The 22,119-nt window shown below is 39.4% G+C and overlaps 1 protein-coding gene across 1 annotated transcript in view; it reads right to left on the bottom strand.

The window, feature by feature from the left end:
• Positions 1-22,119, bottom strand: part of LOC115933340 (neurofibromin-like) — an 85,325-nt gene that overhangs the window by 13,381 nt on the left and 49,825 nt on the right. The window contains exons 6-8 of the mRNA XM_063706488.1: positions 11,173-11,240; positions 10,868-10,943; positions 9,990-10,147 (exon numbers count right to left, since the gene is read on the bottom strand). Of these exons, the coding sequence (XP_063562558.1) occupies positions 9,990-10,147; positions 10,868-10,943; positions 11,173-11,240 (302 nt within the window). The remainder of the gene's footprint in view (positions 1-9,989; positions 10,148-10,867; positions 10,944-11,172; positions 11,241-22,119) is intronic.

The following is a 22,119-nucleotide window of genomic DNA, read 5'->3' as shown; positions in this document are numbered from 1 at the left end:
TGGGATTTGTAATTAAGTCAGAATTTATGGAAGTATTACTTATTCACAATTTTTAAAAGCCATGTGAGGACTAAGCTCTGATTTTTTAACTTACCCAAACTCCTACCTAAGGGGTCTAGGAAGTCATGCCCTACAAACCATAAATTCTCATCAGATGGGTTTTATTTGACACTATATATCGTGACTTACTTTTCAATCTGACTCTGGCATAACATTATGAGACAAGGAAAAAATATTTAGCCCCAAAATATATTTCCTTGCCACACCTGAAATTGCCGTGCAAAGTCTCCTGTGGGGAAAAAACATCCACATTCTATAGAGAATCCCCTTTTCCCTTTGTTTTCCTTCCTTCCTTTCCAGATCCAGGAGATAATCGACTAAGAGCCAGGCACCCTTTTAGGTCTAATAAGAAACATTTTACAACCTTCTCTCTCTCTGAAGTCTGCTGAGAGATTCCTCTGCACAACAAAACCTGGTCTCCACAATCCTTTATCTTAACCTGGACATTCCTTTCCATTAATCCCAAGTCTTCAGACAAACTCAACCGCCAACTAGAAAACGTTTAAATTTACCTATGGCCTGGAAGCCCCCACTTTGAGTTGTCCCGCCTTTCTAAACCAAACCAATGTATTTCTTAAATGTATCTGATTGATGTTTCATGCCTTCCTAAAATATATCAAACCAAGCTGTATCCCAACCACTTTGGGCACATGTTTTCAGGACCTCCTGAGGGCTGTGTCACGCGCCATGGTCACTCGTACCTAGTTCAGAATAAATCTCTTAAAATATTTTATAGAGTTTGACTCTTCGTGGACACATATATGAATTTCTTAAAAGATGAGCAAAATACAAAAATGTTAATAGGAATATGGGGAACTGTTATATTCTTTGTACATTTCAAATACTTCTTTTTTAAAAAAGATACTATAGTCAAAAGAAACAGGTGACTGGAAAAACATTTACAGACTAAAAATGTAGGATTACTGTTCTTAATATACAAAAAGTTCCGCAAATTCATAAGGAACTGGAAGCAACATAACAGAATAATAGGTAAAGGAAGTCAACAGACACCTGCAAAAGAAAACATGCAAATGGCAAAGAAACATATGAACTGTTTTCAAACCTCGCTAACCTTAAAAAGAATAAAAATTACAATGAGATACTATCTTTGTTCTCAACATTTATTTGAGAATTTTTATTAGTGCTCTCATTTGGAAAATTAATGTTTAAGTCATTAATACTTTTTTCTTTTATCACTTATTAAATATGAACTTTCAGAATAGTCATGTAACCACAACCATGATCATGACATAGAACATTTCAAACATCACAATCAATCTCCTACTGCTCCTTTGCAATAAATTTCCTCCCCTAACTCCCACTTCTGGCATCCACTGATCTGCTTTCTGTCGTGAATTTTGTCTTCTCTAGAAGTTTTAAGAAATCATACAGTATGTCATCTCTTGAGCCTGGCTTCTTTCGCTTAGCATAATATTTTTGAGATTTACACACGTTGCCAAGTCAGTAGTTAGTTCCTTTTTATTGCTGAATAGTATTCCACAGTTTCAAAGCATCACCACTGGTTTATTCATTCACCAGTTGATGGACATTTGGGCTGTTTTCAAATTTGCGCTATTATAAATAATATGTATACTCGAGTATACATCCTTGAGTGAAGGTATATGCCTTTGTGTGATTTTTTATTTTCATATTATAGGTACACAACATAATTTTCATTTTCTTCAAGATTGTAACTTGCCTTCAACATTTGTATCTATGCATTAATATTCACAGATATAAATGTTTAAGTCTATACACATATTCTTGTTCCTAATCTTATCATTCTATGCTTGAAAATTTACAACATATTTTTAATGCTAGTATCTACTGTTTGCTTCCTTTCTGAATGGCATTTTTTCAGCTTTATTGAGGTATGATTGAAAAATAAAAATTGTATATATTTCAGGTGTACAACATGATGTTCTGATAAACTTATACATTCTAACATGAGTACCACAATCAAGGTAATAACATACCCATCACATCACACAGTTTACCTCTGAAAGAGAAGGTAAGAATACCTGAGATGAGATACTATCTTACCTTGTTAGTGTGGCAAAATTTTAAAGATTGAACAACAGCTAATCCTGAAAAAATGCAGGAAAATAGGCAATTCAGTGGGGATGAAACTCTGACCTGCTGCAACTGTTGGGGAATGTAAATCTAGTAATAACTATTACAAATTTTCAATGCAAATGTTCTTGACACAGGAACCCCCAGTTTTTAGATTCTAGTCTATAGAATTAAGAGCATCAGTTAACAAGGCTATATGAACAAGATATTTACTTAAGGCTTAGCTATAGTGTCAAAAAACTGAAAACATCTGAATATCCACCCATTCAGTGAAATGGCTGAGTAAATGAGGCTCGTTAGTGTAACAGAATGTTACCTAATACTGAAAGGAATGTGTTAGATCTCTATCAACTATTTTGAGGAACAGCTAAAATATTTTCTTAGATAAATAACGATGCAGAGTAATGTGCATAAAATAATTTCATTTTAAAACACAACCACCACCACCACTCTACGTATGTATATTTTGCATTTGAATACATGGGTAAATAGATGTGAGTGGAAGGATACATCCCAGCCAATAACACTAACCAGCTCAGAAGGAATGTGAGTAGAAAAGGGTGACAATACTATTTTATTTTTTATTTTTTGTTTGTTTTTTGAGATGGAATCTCGCTCTGTCGCCCAGGCTGGAAGGCAGTGGCATGATCTCAGCTCACAGCGACCTCCACCTCCCAGGTTCAAGCAATTCTCCCCGGCTCAGCCTCCAGAGTAGCTGGGATCACAGGAGGCTGCCACCACGGCCAACTTTTTTTTTTTTTTGTAATACATTTTAAAAAATACATTTGTTAGCTAGGTGCAATGACTCATGCCTGTAATCCCAGCACTTTGGGAGGCTGAGGCAGGCAGATCACCTGAGGTCGGGAGTTCGAGACCAGCCTGACCAGCATGGAGAAACCCCATCTCTACTAAAAATACAAAATTAGCCGGGCGTGGTGGCGCATGCCTGTAATTCCAGCTACTCAGGAGGCTGAGGCAGGAGAATCACTTGAACCTGAGAGGCAGGGGTTGCACTGAGCAGAGATTGTGCCACTGCACTCCAGCCTGGGCAACAAGAGTGAAACTCAGTCTCAAAAAAAAAAAAAAAAAAAAAAAACTTTTTAATCCAGAAAGATTTAAAAATCTAAACTTTTAAATCTAGAAAATACGAGAAAAAAATTAAAAAGCATACTTCAAAAATCTTGGCACCCGCCAGACAAAAACATAACATGCTGAATGATTCCATTTGTATGAAATGTCTAGTTTAGAATAAGTAAGTCTATAGAGAAAAAACTAGATTACTGGTTGCCAAGGGCTACGAGTGAGGCGAGAGGAACAGGGAGTGATTACTAACGGGTTTCTTTTTGGGAAGATGACAATGTTCTGCACAGAAACAATGGTGATGATTGTACAACTTTGTTAATGTACTAAAATCGCTGAATTTTACACTTCAAAAACATAAATTTTATGGTATGTGAATTATATCTCCATAAAATGAATAATATCTTCTGGGAAGAGAGATCTGATCAAAAAAGCTAGGAGACAAAAAGGAACAAGGCTGAGGTGACTACATGCAAATTTTAAATATCTATATAGTAAAAAGAACTCATAAAGTTTAAAAATGAAACCAAGTAAAAATGTACACATATACCCTTACAAATCAATAAAAGACAAACAATTCAATGGAAAAATCAGCAATTCCCTGAAGATACACAAATAACCAGTAAACACTTAGAAAGCTACAGTTGTGATTATTAAAATGTAAATTCACTCGACTACTACTGAATCTATAGCTTATTTATTTCTGTTTTTCCAATAAACAACAAAACAAAACAAAACAAAACACCCTACTGTATTAGGGTTCTCTAGAGGGACAGAATTAAGGGAATATACACTTATATAAAGGGGAGTTTATTAAATATTAACTCACATGATCACGAGGTCCCACAATAGGCTGTCTGCAGGGTGAGGAGCAAGGAGAGCCAGTCCAAGTTCCAAAACTGAAGAACTTGGAGTCTGACGCTGGAGGGCAGGAAGCATCCAGCACAGGAGGAAGATGTAGGCTGGGAGGCTAGGCCCGTCTCTCTTTTCACATTTTTCTGCCTGCTGATACTCTAGCCACACTGGCAGCTGATTAGATGGTAGCCACCCAGATTAAGGGTGGGTCTGCCTTTCCCAGCCCACTGACTCAAATGTCAATCTCCTTTGGCAACACACTCACAGACACACCCAGGATCAATACTTTGTATCCTTCAATCCAGTCAAGTTGACACTTAGTATTAACCATCACAAGTCCACCCGTTGTCAACTTGAACCCATACATATCTCCTGAGATCATACATACTCTTCAAATAAAGATAATGAGGTCATAATTATGCCTAACATAATACAACTATCCTTCATACAACCAGAAACACACCTATCCCAACCCAAATACTAAAAGTTAACAATACTTAAATGCTGATGTGAAGTCAATAAATCTTAAGTCATATGATAAAAGAAAAAGGAAATAAAATGAAGATTTTTCTTAGTACAGGTGTATACATGCACAAACATGTTTTTAACAAAAGGAGGAGGAAATACTCATGACAATTACAGTCCTTGTTTCTGCAGCTGGTCATGCAGTCGTAGCTGGTATTGATGACTACCTTCCTCTACTAGCCATTCTGTATTCCCTTTGCCTTCAGCAAGCACCTCAGCAAGTGGTGGTTTTTTCCTGGTAGAGTGACCCAAACCTTCATTCCTGAAGGGTCTGGGTCATTTGTAGTCCTGCCTGGATGGGGCTATTGTAGTTTCCCATTTACCTTAATCACAGGGCATGGCAATACATGGTAATACTAAAAGACGCCCTAATGGATCTCCATGCATACTCTTCTTTACCTCCGCTGTGGAGTAGTAGACTGATTTCATCTTGATAGCCAGGGTCAATCACCCCAGGCAACACTGTAACTCCCTTCTTAGCCTGTTGACTTAAAGATAGGAGGAGCCCAAAGTGTGTCCAGGTGGCAATCTTAACTTCCAGTTTAACGGAATCGCTGTTATGTCTCCTGGTGGCAGCGTTCCTCCCTCTGGAATTAAGACCTCTAGGCCAGCAGAACATAATGTCTCAAGAAAGGGAAGAAAAATTTTCTAGTGGATCACTAGGGGTGATGGTGAGTGATTCCCGGACCCGGGAATCCTGGCTATGGGAGACAGTACCATATATTGGACGCTGATTCAGAGCATACACAGCCTTCTGGAAAACTTTGCTCCAGACCCGCAAAGTACTGTCTTCTAGTTGGCATTGTAACTGGGACTTCAAAAGGCCATTCTGCTGTTCTACCAATCCAGCTGCTTCAGAATGGTGGGGAACATGGTAAGACCAGTGTGACCAGGCACACTGGCTCATGCCTGTAATCCTAAGCACTTTGGGAGGCCGAGGGGGGCAGATACAAGGTCAACAGATTAAGACCATCCTGGCCAACATGGTGAAACCCCATCACTACTAAAAATACAAAAATTAGCTGGGTGTGGTGGCACACGCCTATAGTCCCAGGTACTTGGGAGGCTGAGGCAGGAGAATCGCTTGAACCCGGGAGGCAGAGGTTGCAGTGAGCCGAGATCGCGTCACTGCACTCCAGCCTGGCAACAGAGCAACACTCCATCTCAAACAAACAAACAAACAAAAAACCAGTGAATTCCATGAGCATGAGCCCACTGCCACACTTCTTCAGCCATAAAGTGAGTGTCTTGGTCAGAGGCAATGCTGTGTGGAATACCATGACCGTGGGTAAGGCATTCTGTGAGCCCATGCATGGTAATCTTGGCAGAAGCATTGCATACAGGATAGGCAAACCCATATCAGGAGTAAGTGTCTATTCCAGTGAGGACAAATCTCTGCCCTTTCCGTGATGGAAGAGGTCCAATATAACCAACCTGCCACAAGGTAGCTGGCTGATCACCCTGAGGAATGGTGTCACATCAAGGGCTCAGTGTTGGTCTCTGCTGCTGGCAAATTGGACACTGAGCAGTGGCCATAGCCAAGTCAGCCTTGGTGAGTGAAGTCCAAGTTGCTGAGCCCATGCATAACCCCCATCCCGGCCACCATGGCCACTTTGTTCATAGGCCCATTGGGCGAGGAGAGGGGTAGCTGGGGAAGGAGGCTAAGTGGTATCCACAGAACAGGTCATCCTATCCACTTGATTATTAAAATCCTTCTCTGCTGAGGTCACCCGTTGGTGAGCACTCACATGAGATACAAACATCTTCACAGTTTTTAACCACTCAGAGAGGTCTATCCACATACCTCTTCCTCAAATCTCTTTGTCACCAATTTTCCAATCATGCTTCTTCCAAGTCCCTGACCATCCAGCCAAACCACTGGCTCCAGCCCATGAATCAGTATATAATCGCACACCTGACCATTTCTCCTTCCACGCAAAGCGCACAGCCACGTGCACTGCTCAAAGTTCTGCCCACTGGGAAGATTTCCCTTCACCGCTATCCTTCAGGGATGTCCTAGAAAGGGGCTGTAGTGCTGCAGCTGTCCCCTTTCAGGCGGTGCCTGCATATTGTGCAGAACCATCTGTGAACCAGGCCCTAGTCTTCTCTTCCTCTGCCAACTGATCATAAGGAACTCCCTGAGGCTATCAGTGTAGGTGGGGAGACAGAAGGTAGGGTGGCATAAGTGGAGACCATGGGCATTTGAGCCACTTCCTCATGTAATTTACTTGTGCCTTCAGGACCTGCTTGAGCCCGATCGTGTATGTACCACTTCCACTTGATGATGGAATGCTGCTGTGCACAACCCACTTTATGGCTAGATGGGTCAGAACGCACCCAGTTCATAGATAGGCAGTTCACGTCACAAGGTGACTTGAAGACCCACAGTTAAACATTCAGTTTCCACCAAAGCCCAGTAACAGGTCAACAGCTGTATCTCAAAAGGAGAGTAGTTATCTGCAGAAGATGGCAGGGCCTTGCTCCAAAATCCTAGAGGCCTCCGCTGTGATTTACCTATGGGGGCCTACCAAAGGCTCTAAACTGCATCCTTATCTGCCACTGACACTTCAAGCACCATTGGATCTGTTGTGTCGTATGGCCCAAGTGGCAGAGCAGATTGCACAGCAGCCTGGACCTGTTGCAGAGCCTTCTCCTGTTCTAGACCCCACTCAAAACTGGCAGTCTTTTGGGTCACTGGATAAATGGGCCAGAGTAACACACCTAAATAAGGAATGTGTTGCCTCCAAAATCCAAGTAGGCCCACTAGGCATTGTGCCTCTTTCTTTTTTGTAGGTGGGGCCAAATGCAGCAACTTATCCTTCACCTTAGAAAGAATATCTTGACAGCCCCCACACCCCTGGAGCCCTAGAAATTTTACTGAGGTAGAAGGTCCCTGAGTTTTAGTCGGATTTATTTCCCATCCTCTGGCACCCAAACGTCTCACCAATAAGTCCAGTGAGTTTGCTACTTCTTGCTCACAGAATCCAATCAGCATAATATCATTAATGTAATAGACCAGTGTCATATGCTGTGGACGTGAAACGTGACCAAGGTCTCTCCAAGTAAGATTTGTTTATATAAATTAGAAAACTCAAGTAGTTCTTTACGAGTGTAGTGCACCTCCTCATGGGTCACACTCTCAGCCTCACCTCTAGGGACCTGCCAGGACTTTAGTCTGGTTATAGGTCTAGAAGCAAACAGGGGTGTTGGGGGCGGCTCCTGAGGAGAATCAACATTATCTTGCCTGGCAACTGCCTCAGGGGAGGCCATCCCTGTTGCCTCAGGCAGTGCAGGGTTTATCTCTTCAGACAAAAGTGGAAAGGCTGATGGCAGCATGGCTCAGGGAGGGGATGTTGCCACTACTGGGGATGGGGAAGCTGTTTCTTCTGGCAAAAAAGGTTCATCAGAGTTTACAAACTCAGAGTCCCCAGCTTCATCAGGGTCCTCCCACACATCCCCTTTCCAAGTTGCAGGGTCCCATTCTTTTCCAATCAATGCCCACACTTTAACAGTAGACACCTGGTTAGGCTGTACATGCACCTTTTGTTGCAGGTCAGCCACTTGCATGATAAGAGTTTGTGTTTGTTTTTTCACAATTTCAGCTCTTTTTCTACAGGAGATAAGGGTCTCACTCAGGTCAATCTTAGCAGATTTGAGGCTCAGTATCTGCTTCTGAAGCTGGGAGACAGAATCCCTGAGTTCATCATTTTCTTTCACCACTTTGTCCACTGAATTTAGGAGCAACCAACCAGCTTCATTATGTTCCTTGGTTCTCCATATATGGTCAAAGGTATTATGTATAGAGTCACTAAACTCCTTGCCTCTCATTAGTGGTGAATCAGGAGTGTCAAATGCATTTATTTTGCAAACTCTCTAAACAGTTCACACCAACGACTATCCGTGTTCGCCACAATATTAGAAGTAGAGTCCTTAGCATTTTAGGGTCTAATCATATTAAGCAGCAAACTCCAGAAACCCCCAAACTAAGAAACTCCATCCTTAATATTCCGTTCCTCTAGAACCACACCGCTTGTACCAAAATCTCTATTAGGGTTCTCTAGAGGGACAGAAGTAATAGAATATTTATATAAAGGGGATATTAACTATTAACTAGCATGATCACAAGGTCCCACAATAGGCCGTCTGCAGGCTAAGAGGCAAGAAGAGCCAGTCCAAGTTCCAAAACTAAAGAACTTGGAGTCTGATGTTCGAGGGCAGGAAGCATCCAACACAGGAGAAAGATGTAGGCTGGGAGGCTAAGCCCTTCCCTCTTTTCACATTTTTCTGCCTGCTTGTACTCCAGCCATGCTGGCAGCTGATTAGATGGTGCACCACCCAGATTAAGGGTGGGTCTGCCTTTCCCAGCCCACTGACTCGAATGTTAATCTCCTTTGGCAACACCCTCCCAGATACACCCAGGATCAATACTTTGGATCCTTCAATCCAATCAAGTTGACACTCAGTATTTATCATCAAACCTACTATTTTGAAGGGCTCCAAAACAATCTACCATGAAAAATGGTGTCCTCATAATGGAAAAGTTGAGATACACACCTAAGTGGAGTAACACGCAATCACAGACTCTCAAGGATTACCTGGTTCATTTATTCACCCTTTAATGTATAAATTCCCTGTCCAATACTTCTACGAAGTAATAAATCATTCAGCTGATTCTGAACATCTCCATCTACAGGCAAACATGAAGGAACCCATCTCATGTTTAGCCAGCTAAGAGTGTTTCTCCAAAAGCAGCAGAAAATGAAAAAAAAAAAATTTGCAAAACAAACTGCATATTGAAATTTCAGTAAAACCCTAAGATTAATACTCAGTTCTTTTTTTTTTCAATCGCCTAGGTGATTATTTAAAAAAATTTTAAGAGCCTCCTAGAATTACCAGTTGTCATGGTGCCAATTTCACTATAGATGGTATATGCGAAAGCCTTACCTTCCTGGCAAAATTCTTTGAAAACTGTTCTAAAATACTTAAAATGAGTTACTAGATAATTTCAGTAGCACTATATGGACACACACCCTAAGTACATGCAAATAACACACTATAAAAGTGATGAGCTCAAGTAGGGCAATCCTTTCAGTGAATATTAGAGAAACTACGTTTAATAATAACAGAGGTATCGTTTAGTCTTCTCAGACAAAAGAATGAAATTAAGGGATTATTTTAAATCTTTGATCATTGCCTGGTATTATTTTCCCTCTGCCAAATAAAATTATGTATGAGTATGTCTCTTCTAAGTCCATCAAACAAAGAAACCTAAAATGATAATTTAAATGGTTCCCTGAAATACTTTGCTTAAATAATAAGCCTAAAGTAATACACACCTAGAGTAAAATAAACTGCTTCACATCTAGATATAATGGAAATAATTTTGCCTTCCTTACCTTATTCATGTTGTTTTCATCAACCACATCTTTGGATATATCCTGGATTATTTCTGGACACAAGATAAGGAGAATGATTTGTAGTGGCCAAACTGCTGCTTTACATTTGGTGCTTTCAGCAAAACCATCCACCAAGTCAAATAGCTTTTCTGCACATTCTGCATGAAAAATATATTAAATGACATTATTATATAGGAACAAAATCCCTGGCATTAAAGTAAAAGCTGACACTATGTAAAAACCCAAGGGCAACATTTTTAAAAGATAAACATGAAACTTCATTTAAGCAACTACACAAATGCATTCTGATAAGTAGACAAGCAATGTAATATTCTCTAAGTGTTAGAAGAGCTATCTTGATCTATCCTGGAAAAGCTTACATTTTAGAATGGATGATTGTGTATTCAGTCTCACCGTGAAGGGCCTTATGCAAAGTGTGATATACCCAAGCAACAAAGACTGAACAGCTTCCCAAAAAGAATTACCAAAGTTCTCCAGGAGTCTGTATTCTCTGCTTTGCAGTTGTGTCTTACATTATAGGTGAGAATATTACTACTTTATACACATCTCCCTAAATACAAAATAAAGCTTCAGAGCACATGCTTCTTTACAACAAAGAGCCAGACATCCCATCCTATCACAGCTCTAAAGATCTGATCTTCATTTCAAACTACTTTGTTTGCTCCAAGGAAAGGAAGAGGATTGGGTGTAATTTCGAAATCAAGAGAAAAACAGTATTTCCTATTTGACACCAGTTGACAATAGAAGATGTAAAAGCACCTTTATAACACAAATAACTTGGAAAATGATGATAGGTTTTTATGTCACAAGTAGGCATTTAAAAGACAAAAAAAAAAAAAAATCAATCGTATCCTTACCAGCCATATCAGTCTGTGGGATCTGGTATAGTTTTGTAAATTCATCTGGATAATTTTCTACCCAGTTCCAAAATGCCTATAAATAAAGAACCACATGTCTTTATATGAAAGCAGTGATCTTTTGTGATATAGTAAATAAAATGTCACAAACTTCTAACTTCCTTCATAATAATATTACAATGTATTCTTCCTGAAAATTAATGTGAAACCATCACTCAAGTCATAACTTTTTGATTCAGAATGCTAACAGCAGCAAATTTTATCATCGAAAACAAACTTTGAATACCAGAGAGGTTGTAACTTACCTTTTCCAGGCTATTTATAACTGCTAACTGCGCAACCTTCTTTAGGGCTTTAAATTTAAATGCTGTTTCTGGAAAAAACACAATGTTTAAAAATTAACTCTAGAATAAGTTAACACAAATACAACTCAGAGCAAAATAACTTTCCATTTACATATTACTTTTGCTCCAATATTATCTGTAAGCAATGAAAGGTAAAGACACCCAACATAAACCCAAAACTCGGTAGTTGTCTGCTAGGAAAGAAAAATTCCATACACAGCAAATATGCCTTGGACGTCCATGATTGTGAGCTTTTCCTTTTGTTTTTAATAACTTGCTTTTTCAAAAAAAAGTATAAAACACACACAGGATATTGATTCTTCCTATCCATGAGCATGGAATGGTTTTCCATTTGTGTCTTCTCTTATTTCCTAGAGCAGTGGTTTGTAGTTCTCCTTGAAGAGGTCCTTCACATCCCTTGTAAGTTGGATTCCTAGGTATTTTATTCTCTTTGTAGCAATTGTGAATGGGAGTTCACACATGATTTGGCTGTCTGTTATTGGTGTGTAGGAATGCTTGTGATTTTTGCACATTGATTTTGTATCCTGAGACTTTGCTGAAGTTGCTTATCAGCTTAAGGAGATTTTGGGCTGAGACGATGGGGTTTTCTAAACATACAACCATGTCATCTGCAAACAGAGGCAATTTGACTTTCTCTTTTCCTAACTGAATACCCTTTATTTCTTTCTCTTGCCTGATTGCCCTGGCCAGAACTTCCAATATTAGGTTGAATAGGAGTGGTGACAGAGGGCATCCTTGTCTTGTGCCAGTTTTCAAAGGGAATCCTTCCAGTTTTTGCCCATTCAGTAGGATATTGGCTGTGGGTTTGTCATAAATAGCTCTTATTATTTTGAGATAAGTCTGATCAATCCCTAGTTTATTCAGAGTCTTTGGCATGAAGGGCTGAATTTTATCAAAGGCCTTTTCTGTATCTATTGAGATAATCATGTGGTTTTTGCCATTGGTTCTGTTTACGTGATGGATTACTTTCATTGATTTGCGTATGCTGAAACCAGCCTTGCGTCGCAGGGATGAAGCCAACTTGATCATGGCGGATTAGCTTTTTGATGTGCTTGTTGGATTCAGTTTGCCATTATTTTATTGAGGATTTTCGCATCAATGTTCATCAGGGATATTAGCCTAAAATTTTCTCTTGTTGTTGTGTCTCTGCCAGGTTTTGGTATCACCATGATGCTGGCCTCATAAAATGAGTTAGGGAAGATTCACTCTTTTTCTATTCTTTGAAATAGTTTCAGAAGGAATGGTACCAGCTCCTCCTCTGGTAGAATCTGGCTGTGAATCCATCTGGTCCTGGACTTTTTTTGGTTGGTAGGCTATTAATTATTGCCTCAATTTCAGAACTTGTTATTGGTCTATTCAGGGATTCGACTTCTTCCTGGTTTAGTCTTGTGAGGGTGTATGTGTCGAGGAATTCATCCATTTCTTCTAGATTTTCTAGTTTATTTGCATAGAGGTGTTCATAGTATTCTCTGATGGTAGTTTGTATTTCTGTGGGATTGGTGGTGATATCCCTTTTATCATTTTTTATTGCGTCTATTTGATTCTCCTCTCTTTCTTCTTTGTTAGTCTGGCTAGTGGTCTATCTATTTTGTTGATCTTTTCAAAAAACCAGCTCCTGGATTCATTGATTTTTTTTTTTTTTTTTTAACCAGAGTCTTGCTCTGTCACCCAGGCTGGAGTGCAGTGGCACGATCCTGGCTCACTGCAAGCTCCGCCTCCCGGGTGCACGCCATTCTCCTGCCTCAGACTCCTGAGTAGCTGGGACTACAGGTGCCGGCCACCACACCCAGCTAATTTTTGTGTATTTTTAGTAGATGGGATTTCACTGAGGCCAAGGCGGCGGATCACGAGGTCAGGAGACTCACTGATTTTTTGAAAGGTTTTTCGTGTCTCTATCTCCTTCAGTTCTGCTCTCATCTTAGTTATTTCTTGTCTTCTGCTAGCTTTTGAATTTGTTTGCTCTTGCTTCTCTAGTTCTTTTAATTGTGATGTTAGGGTGTCAATTTTAGATCTTTCCTGCTTTATCTTGTGGGCATTTAGTGCTATAAATTTCCCTCTACACACTGCTATAAATGTATCCCAGAGGTTTTGGTACGTTGTGTATTTTTCTCGCTGGTTTCAAAGAACACCTTTATTTCTGCCTTCATTTCGTTATCTTCCCAGTAGTCATTCAGGAGCAGGTTGTTCAGTTTCCATGTAGTTGTGTGGTTTAGAGTGAGTTTCTTAATCCTGAGCTCTAGTTTGATTGCACTGTGGTCTGAGAGACTTTGTTATGATTTCCATTCTTTGGCATTTGCTGAGGAGTGTTGTATTCCAATTATGTGGTCAATTTTGGAATAAGCGCAATGTGGTGCTGAGAAGAATATATATTCTGTTGATTTGGGGTGGAGAGTTCTGTAGATGTCTATTTGGTCCACTTGGTGCAGGGCTGAGTTCAATTCCTGGATATCCTTCTTAACTTTCTGTCTCGTTGATCTGTCTATTGTTGACAGTGGGGTGTTAAAGTCTCCCACTATTATTGCGTGGGAGTCTAAGTCTCTTTGTAGGTCTCTAAGGACTTGCTTTATGACTCTGGGTGTTCCTGCATTGGGTGCATATATATTTAGGGTAGTTAGCTCTTCTTGTTGCATTGATCCCTTTACCATTATGTAATACCCTTCTTTGACTCTTTTGATCTTTTTTGTTGGTTTAAAGTCTGTTTTATCAGATACTAGGATTGCAACCCTGCTTTTTTTTTCCTTTCCATTTGCTTGGTAAATCTTCCTCCAACCCTTTATTTTGAGCCTATGTGTAACTTTGCATGTGAGATGGGTCTCCTGAATACAGCACAGCGATGGGTCTTGACTCTTCAGCCAATTTGCCAGTCTGTGTCTTTTAATTGGGGCATTTAGCCTGTTTACATTTAAGGTTAATAGTGTTATGTGTGAATTTGTTATTATGATGCTAGCTGGTTATTAAGCCCATTTACATTTAAGGTTAATATTGTTATGTGTGAATTTGTCACTATGATGCTAGCTGGTTATTTTGCCCATTAGTTAATGCAGTTTCTTCATAGCATAGATGGTCTTTACAATTTGGTATGTTTTTGCAGTGGCTGGTACTGGTTGTTCCTTTCCATGCTTAGTGCTTCCTTCAGGAGCTCTTGTAAGGCAGGCCTGGTGGTGACAAAAATCTCTCAGCATTTGCTTGTCTGTAAAGGATTTTATTTCTCCTTCGCTTATGAAGCTTAGTTTGGCTGGATATGAAATTCTGGGATGAAAATTCTTTTCTTTAAGAATGTTGAATATTAGCCCCCACTCTCTTCTGGCTTGTAGGGTTTCTGCCTAGAGATCCGCTGTTAGTCTGATGGGCTTACCTTTGTGGGTAACTCGACCTTTCTCTCTGGCTGCCCTTAATATTTTTTCCTTCATTTCAACCTTGGTGAATCTGACGATTATATGTCTTGGGGTTGCTCTTCTCGACGATTATCTTTGTAGTGTTCTCTGTATTTCCGGAATTTGAATGTTGGCCTGCCTTGCTAGGTTGGGGAAGTTCTCCTGCATAATATCCTGAAGAGTGTTCTCCAACTTTGTTCCATTCTCCCCATCACTTTCAGGTACACTAACCAAATGTAGATTTGGTCTTTTCACATAGTCCCATATTTCTTGGAGACTTTGTTCGTTTCTTTTCACTCTTTTTTCTCTAATCTTGTCTTCTCACTTTATTTCATTGAGTTGATCTTCAATCTCTGATATCCTTTCTTCTGCTTGATCGATTTGGCTAGTGATACTTGTGTATGCTTCAGGAAGTTCTCATGCTGTATTTTTCAGCTCCATCAGGCCATTTATATTCTTCTCTAAGATGGTTATTCTAGTCAGCAATTCATTTAACCTTTTTTCCAGGTTCTTAGCTTCCTTGCATTGGGTTAGAACATGCTCATTTAGCTCGGAGGAGTTTGTTATTATCCATCTTCTGAAGCCTACTTCTGTCAATTCGTCAAACTCATTCTTCGTCCAGTTTTGTTCCCTTGCTGGTGAGGAGTTGTGATCCTTTGGAGGAGAAGAGGCGTGCTCGTTTTTTTTTCAGCCTTTTTGCACTGGTTTCTCCCCATTTTCGTGGATTTATCTACCTTTGGTCTTTGATGTTGGTGATGTTGATACTATTCCTTTCTTAGTTTTCCTTCTAACAGGCAGAACCCTCTGCTGCAGGTCTGCTGGAGTTTGCTGGAGGTCCACTCCAGACCCTGTTTGCCAGAGTATCACCAGTGGAGGCTGCAGAACAACAAAGATTACTGCCTGTTCCTACCTCTGGAACTGTTCCTACCTCTGCAGAACAACAAAGATTGCTGCCTGTTCCTACCTTTGTCCCAGAGGGGCACCCACCAGACGCCAGCCAGAGAGGACACAAACAAATGGAAAAACATTCCATGCTCATGGATAGGAAGAATCAATACCGTGAAAATGGCCGTACTGCCCAAAGCAATTTATAGATTCAATGCTATCCCCATCAAACTACCATTGACTTTCTTCACAGAGTTAGAAAACACTACTTTAAATTTCATATGAAACCAGAAAAGAGCCCGCATAACCAAGACAATTCTAAGCAAAAAGAACAAAGCTGGAGGAATCACACTACCTGACTTCAAACTATACATGGCTACAGTAACCAAAACAGCATGGTACTGGTACCAAAATAGATACATAGACCAATGGAACAGAACAGAGGCCTCAGAAATAACACCACACATCTACAGCCATCTAATCTTTGACAAACCTGACAAAAACAAGCAATGGGGAAAGGATTCCCTATTTAATAAATGGTATTGGCAAAACTGGCTAGCCATATGCAGAAAACTGAAACTGGACCCTTTCCTTACACCTTATATAAAAATTAATTCAAGATGGACTAAAGACTTAAACGCAAGACCTAAAATCATAAAAACCCTAGAAAGAAACCTAGGCAATACCATTCACGACACAGGCGTGGGGAAAGGCTTCATGACTAAAACACCAAAAGCAATGACAACAAAAGCCAAAATTGACAAATGGGATCTAATTAAACTAAAGAGTTTCTGCATAGCAAAAGAAACTACCATTGGAGTGCAGAGGCAACCTATAGAATGGGAGAAAATTTTTGTAATCTACCCATCTGACAAAGGGCTAATAACCAGAATCTACAAAGAACTTAAATTTACAAGAAAAACACAAACAACCCCATTAAAAAGTGGATGAAGGATACGAACAGACACTTCTCAAAAGAAGACAACAAACATATAAAGAAAAGCTCATTATCACTGGTCATTACAGAAATGCAAATCAAAACCACAATGAGATACCATCTCACGCCAGTTAGAATGGCGATCATTAAAAAGTCAGGAAACAAAAGATGCTGGAGAGAATGTGGAGAAATAGGAACACTTTTACACTGTTGGTGGGAGTGTAAATTAGTTCAACCATTGTGGAAGACAGTGTGGCAATTCCTCAAGGATCTAGAACTAGAAATACCATTTGACCCAGCAATCCCATTACTGGGTATATACCCAAAGGATTACAAATCATTCTGCTGTAAAGACACATGCACACGTATGTTTACTGCAGCACTGTTCACAACAGCAAAGACTTGGAACTAATCCAAATGCCCATCAATGATAGACTGGATAAAGAAAATGTGGCACATATACACCACGGAATACTATGCAGACATAAAAAAGGATAAGTTCACGTCCTTTGCAGGGACATGGATGAAGCTGGAAACCATCACTCTCGGCAAACACAAGAACAGAAAACCAAACACCACATGTTCTCACTCATAAGTGGGAGTTGAACAATAAGAACACATGCACACAGGGAGGGGACCATCACACATCGGTGCCTGTCGGGGGGTGGGGGTGGGGGTGGGGGTGGGGGGTGGGGGAAGGGATAGCATTAGGAGAAATAGCTAAGGTAGATGACGGGTTGATGGGTGCAGCAAACCACCATGGCACATGGACACCTATGTAACACACCTGCACGTTCTGCACATGTACCCCAGAACTTAAAGTATAATAAAAAAATTTTAAAAACATATACAGGGCCAGGCCCAATGGCTCATGCCTATAATCTCAGCACTTTCGAAAGCAGGAGTGGGAAGATAGCTTAAGCCCAGGATTTCAACGCTACAGTGTACTATAATCATGTCACTGCATGCCAGCCTGAGCGACAGAGCAAGACTCCGTCAAAAAAAAAAAAAAAAAAAAAAAAAGCAAAAGCACAAGCGTTTACGGGAAATTTTTAAAACCATCAATGATTCTATCATTCAGAGACAATCGCAGTTAACATCTGGTGGTTTTACGTCCATCACTTTTCCTATGCATGTAGAAAACAAATATATTTAACATAACTGAGATCACATAGGCTATATCAAACCTGTTCTTTTTCATAGCATCCCTAATTATTTCTATATCAGTAAAAACCCTTTTTTTTTTTTTTTTTTTTTTTGATATGGAGCCTCACTCTGTCCCTCAGGCTGGAGTGCAATGGCGCAATGTTGGCTCACTGCAACCTCTGTCTCCCAGGTTCAAGCGATTCTCCTGCTTCAGCCTCCCCAGTAGCTGGGATTACAGGTGTGAGCCACCGTGCCTGGCCTATTTTTGATGGCTCTATATGCAATAGTAACTATTACACAAACAAAACATATCATGTATTTTTAGTATGATATACTTAATTCTTTTGGAATCTTAATGCTTTCAGAATATTACAGATGAACAAACTGTGTGTCTAAGGTTACAGATCTAATAAATGATTGAATTAGGCTTTAAAACCAAGGTCTTTTCAGTATGCTTTGATGTCCCTCATAATATTTAAGTCACTGTATTAAGTCACTGGTTATTTAAATGTTTTCCAGTTTTAACACTGAAGTTATTTCTGTTATTTCACTCTTATAAATAACATTAATAAATATTTTATATCAAAATCTTTTCCCACGTCACTGCTTATTTAAGATAAGGAATCTCTAGAAGTGTCTAGTCAAAGAGATGAATATTTTTAGGGCCCTTGAAAAAGATTACCAAGCTGCCTTTCACTAGGGTTGGGCCAAATGCTGCTATCACCAAGCAGCATACGAAAGTGCCTTCATCCTATCTTTGTCATCATAAAACCATGTTCATTTTCTTTATTTTGTTAATTGGAGTGTTCAAAATAGTAGACTGCATTTTAACGCAAGTAACAGTAAACATTTCTCCATATAAATATGTTGGGTTCTTTAATTTCTTCTTCTATAAGTTTATCATCCACATCTAGAAAAAGATTTATGTCTGGAAAAAATCACCTGTCTATAAACGATTTTACTGGCAATGGTCCCTCGGCAAAGAACTTCTCCTGTTGACTTTTAATGAAGGGATAAAGGTTTTTACTACACCTATGTAAGTGTCTAAGAGAGAGATGAGTCTTTTTTCTAGACTTGCAAATAAGTAACTCTCCAAATCAGTTTTTAAAAGTACCCCTTTGAATTCTCTTTGCTCTCACCCTCCATTGATTTTCAGATAATGACATTACTCTTCACAGTGCTCTTTAGCAACAACTTTACCTTTATGACATCTTAAATGTGTTATACACCATAATCTATTCTCAAAGCCAAAGTAAGTAACTTTCAGTTCTACAAGTTTCTTGTTGGACATCCTACTGATAGCTCAAACTCAGAAGATCTAAAACTGAATTTATCATTTTCCTGGTCAACCCCTCTTCTGCCATCAACCTTTTCTTCCCTTTTCTGCTCTAACCAGCTTATTCTGTAATATTTGGTGATATCTCTCTAACCTCATATATCTAAATTAACTACCAAATGCTATGTATTCCATTTCTTTTTTTTTTTTTTTTTTTAGATGGAGTTTCGGTCTTGTTGCCCAAGCTGGAGTGCAATGGCGTGATCATGGCTCACTACAACCTCCATCTCCCAGGTTCAAGGGATTCTCCTGTGCCTCGGCCACCTGAGTAGCTGGGAATACAGGCGCGTGCCACCACACCCAGCTAATTTTTTGTATTTTTATTTTATTTTATTTATTTATTTAGAGACGGAGTCTCACTCTGTTGCCCAGGCTGGAGTGCAGTGGCACAATCTCGGCTCACTGCAAGCTCTGCTTCCCGGGTTCATGCCATTCTCCTGCCTCAGCCTCCCAAGTAGCTGGGACTACAGGCGCCCACCACCACGCCCGGCTAATTTTTTGTATTTTTAGTAGAGACAGTGTTTCACCGTGTTAGCCAGGATGGTCTCCTGACCTCGTGATCCACCCGCTTCAGCCTCCCAAAGTGCTGGGATTACAGGCGTGAGCCACCGTGCCCGGCCCATTTTTTGTATTTTTAGTAGAGATGGAGTTTCACCATGTTGGCCAGGCTGGTCTCGAACTCCTAACCTCAGTGATCCGCCCACCTTAGCCTAACAAAGTGCTGGGATTACAGGCGTGAGCCACTGCGCCCAGCCTCCACTTCTTTAAATACCTATCAAACTGGTCCCCATCCTTACCCTACCCCATTCCATCATCTGGATCTCCACAACTCTCATTATTTCTCACATATATTACTGTATAACCAAGTCCCAGAAGTTCAGGTAACCCTCTACCAAGCCATCCTGCAAATTTCAAGCAAAGGGATATATCTAAAATAAAATACTGATTAAGGTATTCTCTACCTCAAAGCCTTTCTATCACTTCCCAGGGCCACTAAAATAAAGCTTCGTATAACTCATAAGCACAACAGTCAAGCATTTTGGTTCTAGAGACGAGCAGATGTGAACTCAATCTTTACTGAACAATTACTAGCTCTGTGACTTTGGAAATTTACTTAGGCCTCAGTTTCCTCATCTACACAAGAGATGATAATATTAATACTAGTATTGCGTCACAGGGTTATTGTAAGAATTGATGAGAAAAGGCATGCAAACTGCATAGCGCAAAGCCCGGTGCAGACTGAAAATATAACAAATGTTTTTCTCTCTCTCTCTGTCTCTCTCGATATATCTATAGAGATACAGATATATCTATAGATAGATCTGGATACATACATATAGATTGATATATCTATATACAGATAGGTATATCGAGAGAGAGAGAGAGAGAGACAGAGAGAGAGAGAGAGAGAGAGAGAGAGACAGGATCTCACTCTGTTACCCAGGATGGAATGCAGTGGCATGATCACAGCTTACTGCAGCCTCAACCTCTTCCTGGACTGAAGTGATCCTCCCACCTCAGCCTCCCAAGTAGCTGGGACTACAGGTGCATGTCACCACACCCAGCTAATATTTTTTTTTTTTGTAGAGATGGGAGTCTCTCTATGTTGCCCCGGCTCAAGCAATCCTCCTGCCTCGGCTTCCCCAAAGTGTGGGGATTACATGTGTGAGCCACCAGGCCTGGCCATATTTTTATTAAAATGATCTGACCTATTCTTGTACCTTCACATCTTGCTCATCTCTCATCCCCTCAAACAAATATATACTTCCTCTCTCACTTTACACTCACCCTATTTGAGTTTATCATAGTTTTTTTTCCACAAATAAATTGATAATGACATCACTTGTCTCATAAACCATGCCATGAGCTCCTTAGGGACAGATTCCATATTTTATTAATTTTTGTAATTCCAGCACTTAGCATGGCTTCTTATACATAGTTTCTCAACAAATGCTTGTTGAATTGTATTTAAAACACATTACTACCTTTACTGCTCATTACTGAAAGGGTGCATTCCTTTTACCACTGTCACCAAGAGCCATCTTTTGCTGGCCTATTTAATATTGGTTTTATACTTTATATATTTATCAGCATATATTCTAAATTTATGTTTATGAGGGAGCTGCATTCAATGGGAAACTTACTTCAGTATAAAAGAAAGTCACTTACCCACACATTCAATTAGTTTCTCTTATTTGGACACAAGAGCCATTTCAATTAATTATTATGGATTGAACATTTCTATTGTTTTAAACATCTATTCACAGGCAACCTGGACTAGACTTGTTTCCAAAACATCACTGAATAGTTATGAAAAATCATAAAATCCCACTAATACTTCTTAACTTTAATTCACAGAGATCTCTAAATTTTACCATTCAGTTCCTCAACTGCTCAACACTTAATAATAGATATTAAAATCTTGCAAATCTCAACTATTAATTCAATGGTGGTTTATTATAATCTAAAATAATTGCTGTCCACATGTTTGTATCTTGGCATAACAGCTAAAATCATCCCTATATTTTCCTTTATTAAAGTTACTGAATTAATTGTTGCTTGGCTTCACAATGGTAATGACCTAAAATCATAAAGTATGAACAAGGGTAATGAACAAGGGTAATATGAATAGAACACAGCTTTATATTATTCCTCTATATAGGTATTGCCTTTTTACATCTCTGGTGAGATAGTTATTGAGTTTAAAGCAAATATTAAGAAAACAAAACCAGGTATTTTGAAAACTACATTGCAGAACTGACGTTTCTGAAGCTAATATAATTCAATCTGTTTTAGGTCAGATATTAAAATTATTATTGTTTGACAATTCCTTAAGTTACAAATAAAAATATGTGTAAACTGTATAAGGTTTCATATCTAAATTAGCCAGGGTCTAATAATGCCAAAAACTAAAAAACATTTTTTTGTAAAATGAAATTTAGATATTCATACTCAGTTTATGAATACTCACTGATATCTGATTTACATGAACACATCACTGCTTACTACAGAATATATCTCAATTCCTTCTGATCATTTATTTCAATCCACATAATCATGTAAAGTACTTCCAAAGCTTTAAAGTCACATATTAGGTGTTATAATATCCCCATGTGGAACTACTACTGACTTGTTCTACAAGGAGACAAAACCAGGCAATGGAAGGTTAAGGGACTTTGTAATGCTGTAAAGTCAGTCAGTAGAGAGCT

This window comes from Gorilla gorilla, chromosome 4 (assembly GCF_029281585.2).
Source record: "Gorilla gorilla gorilla isolate KB3781 chromosome 4, NHGRI_mGorGor1-v2.1_pri, whole genome shotgun sequence".
Taxonomy (NCBI): domain Eukaryota; kingdom Metazoa; phylum Chordata; class Mammalia; order Primates; family Hominidae; genus Gorilla; species Gorilla gorilla.
This window is presented reverse-complemented; position numbering and strand designations above follow the sequence as displayed.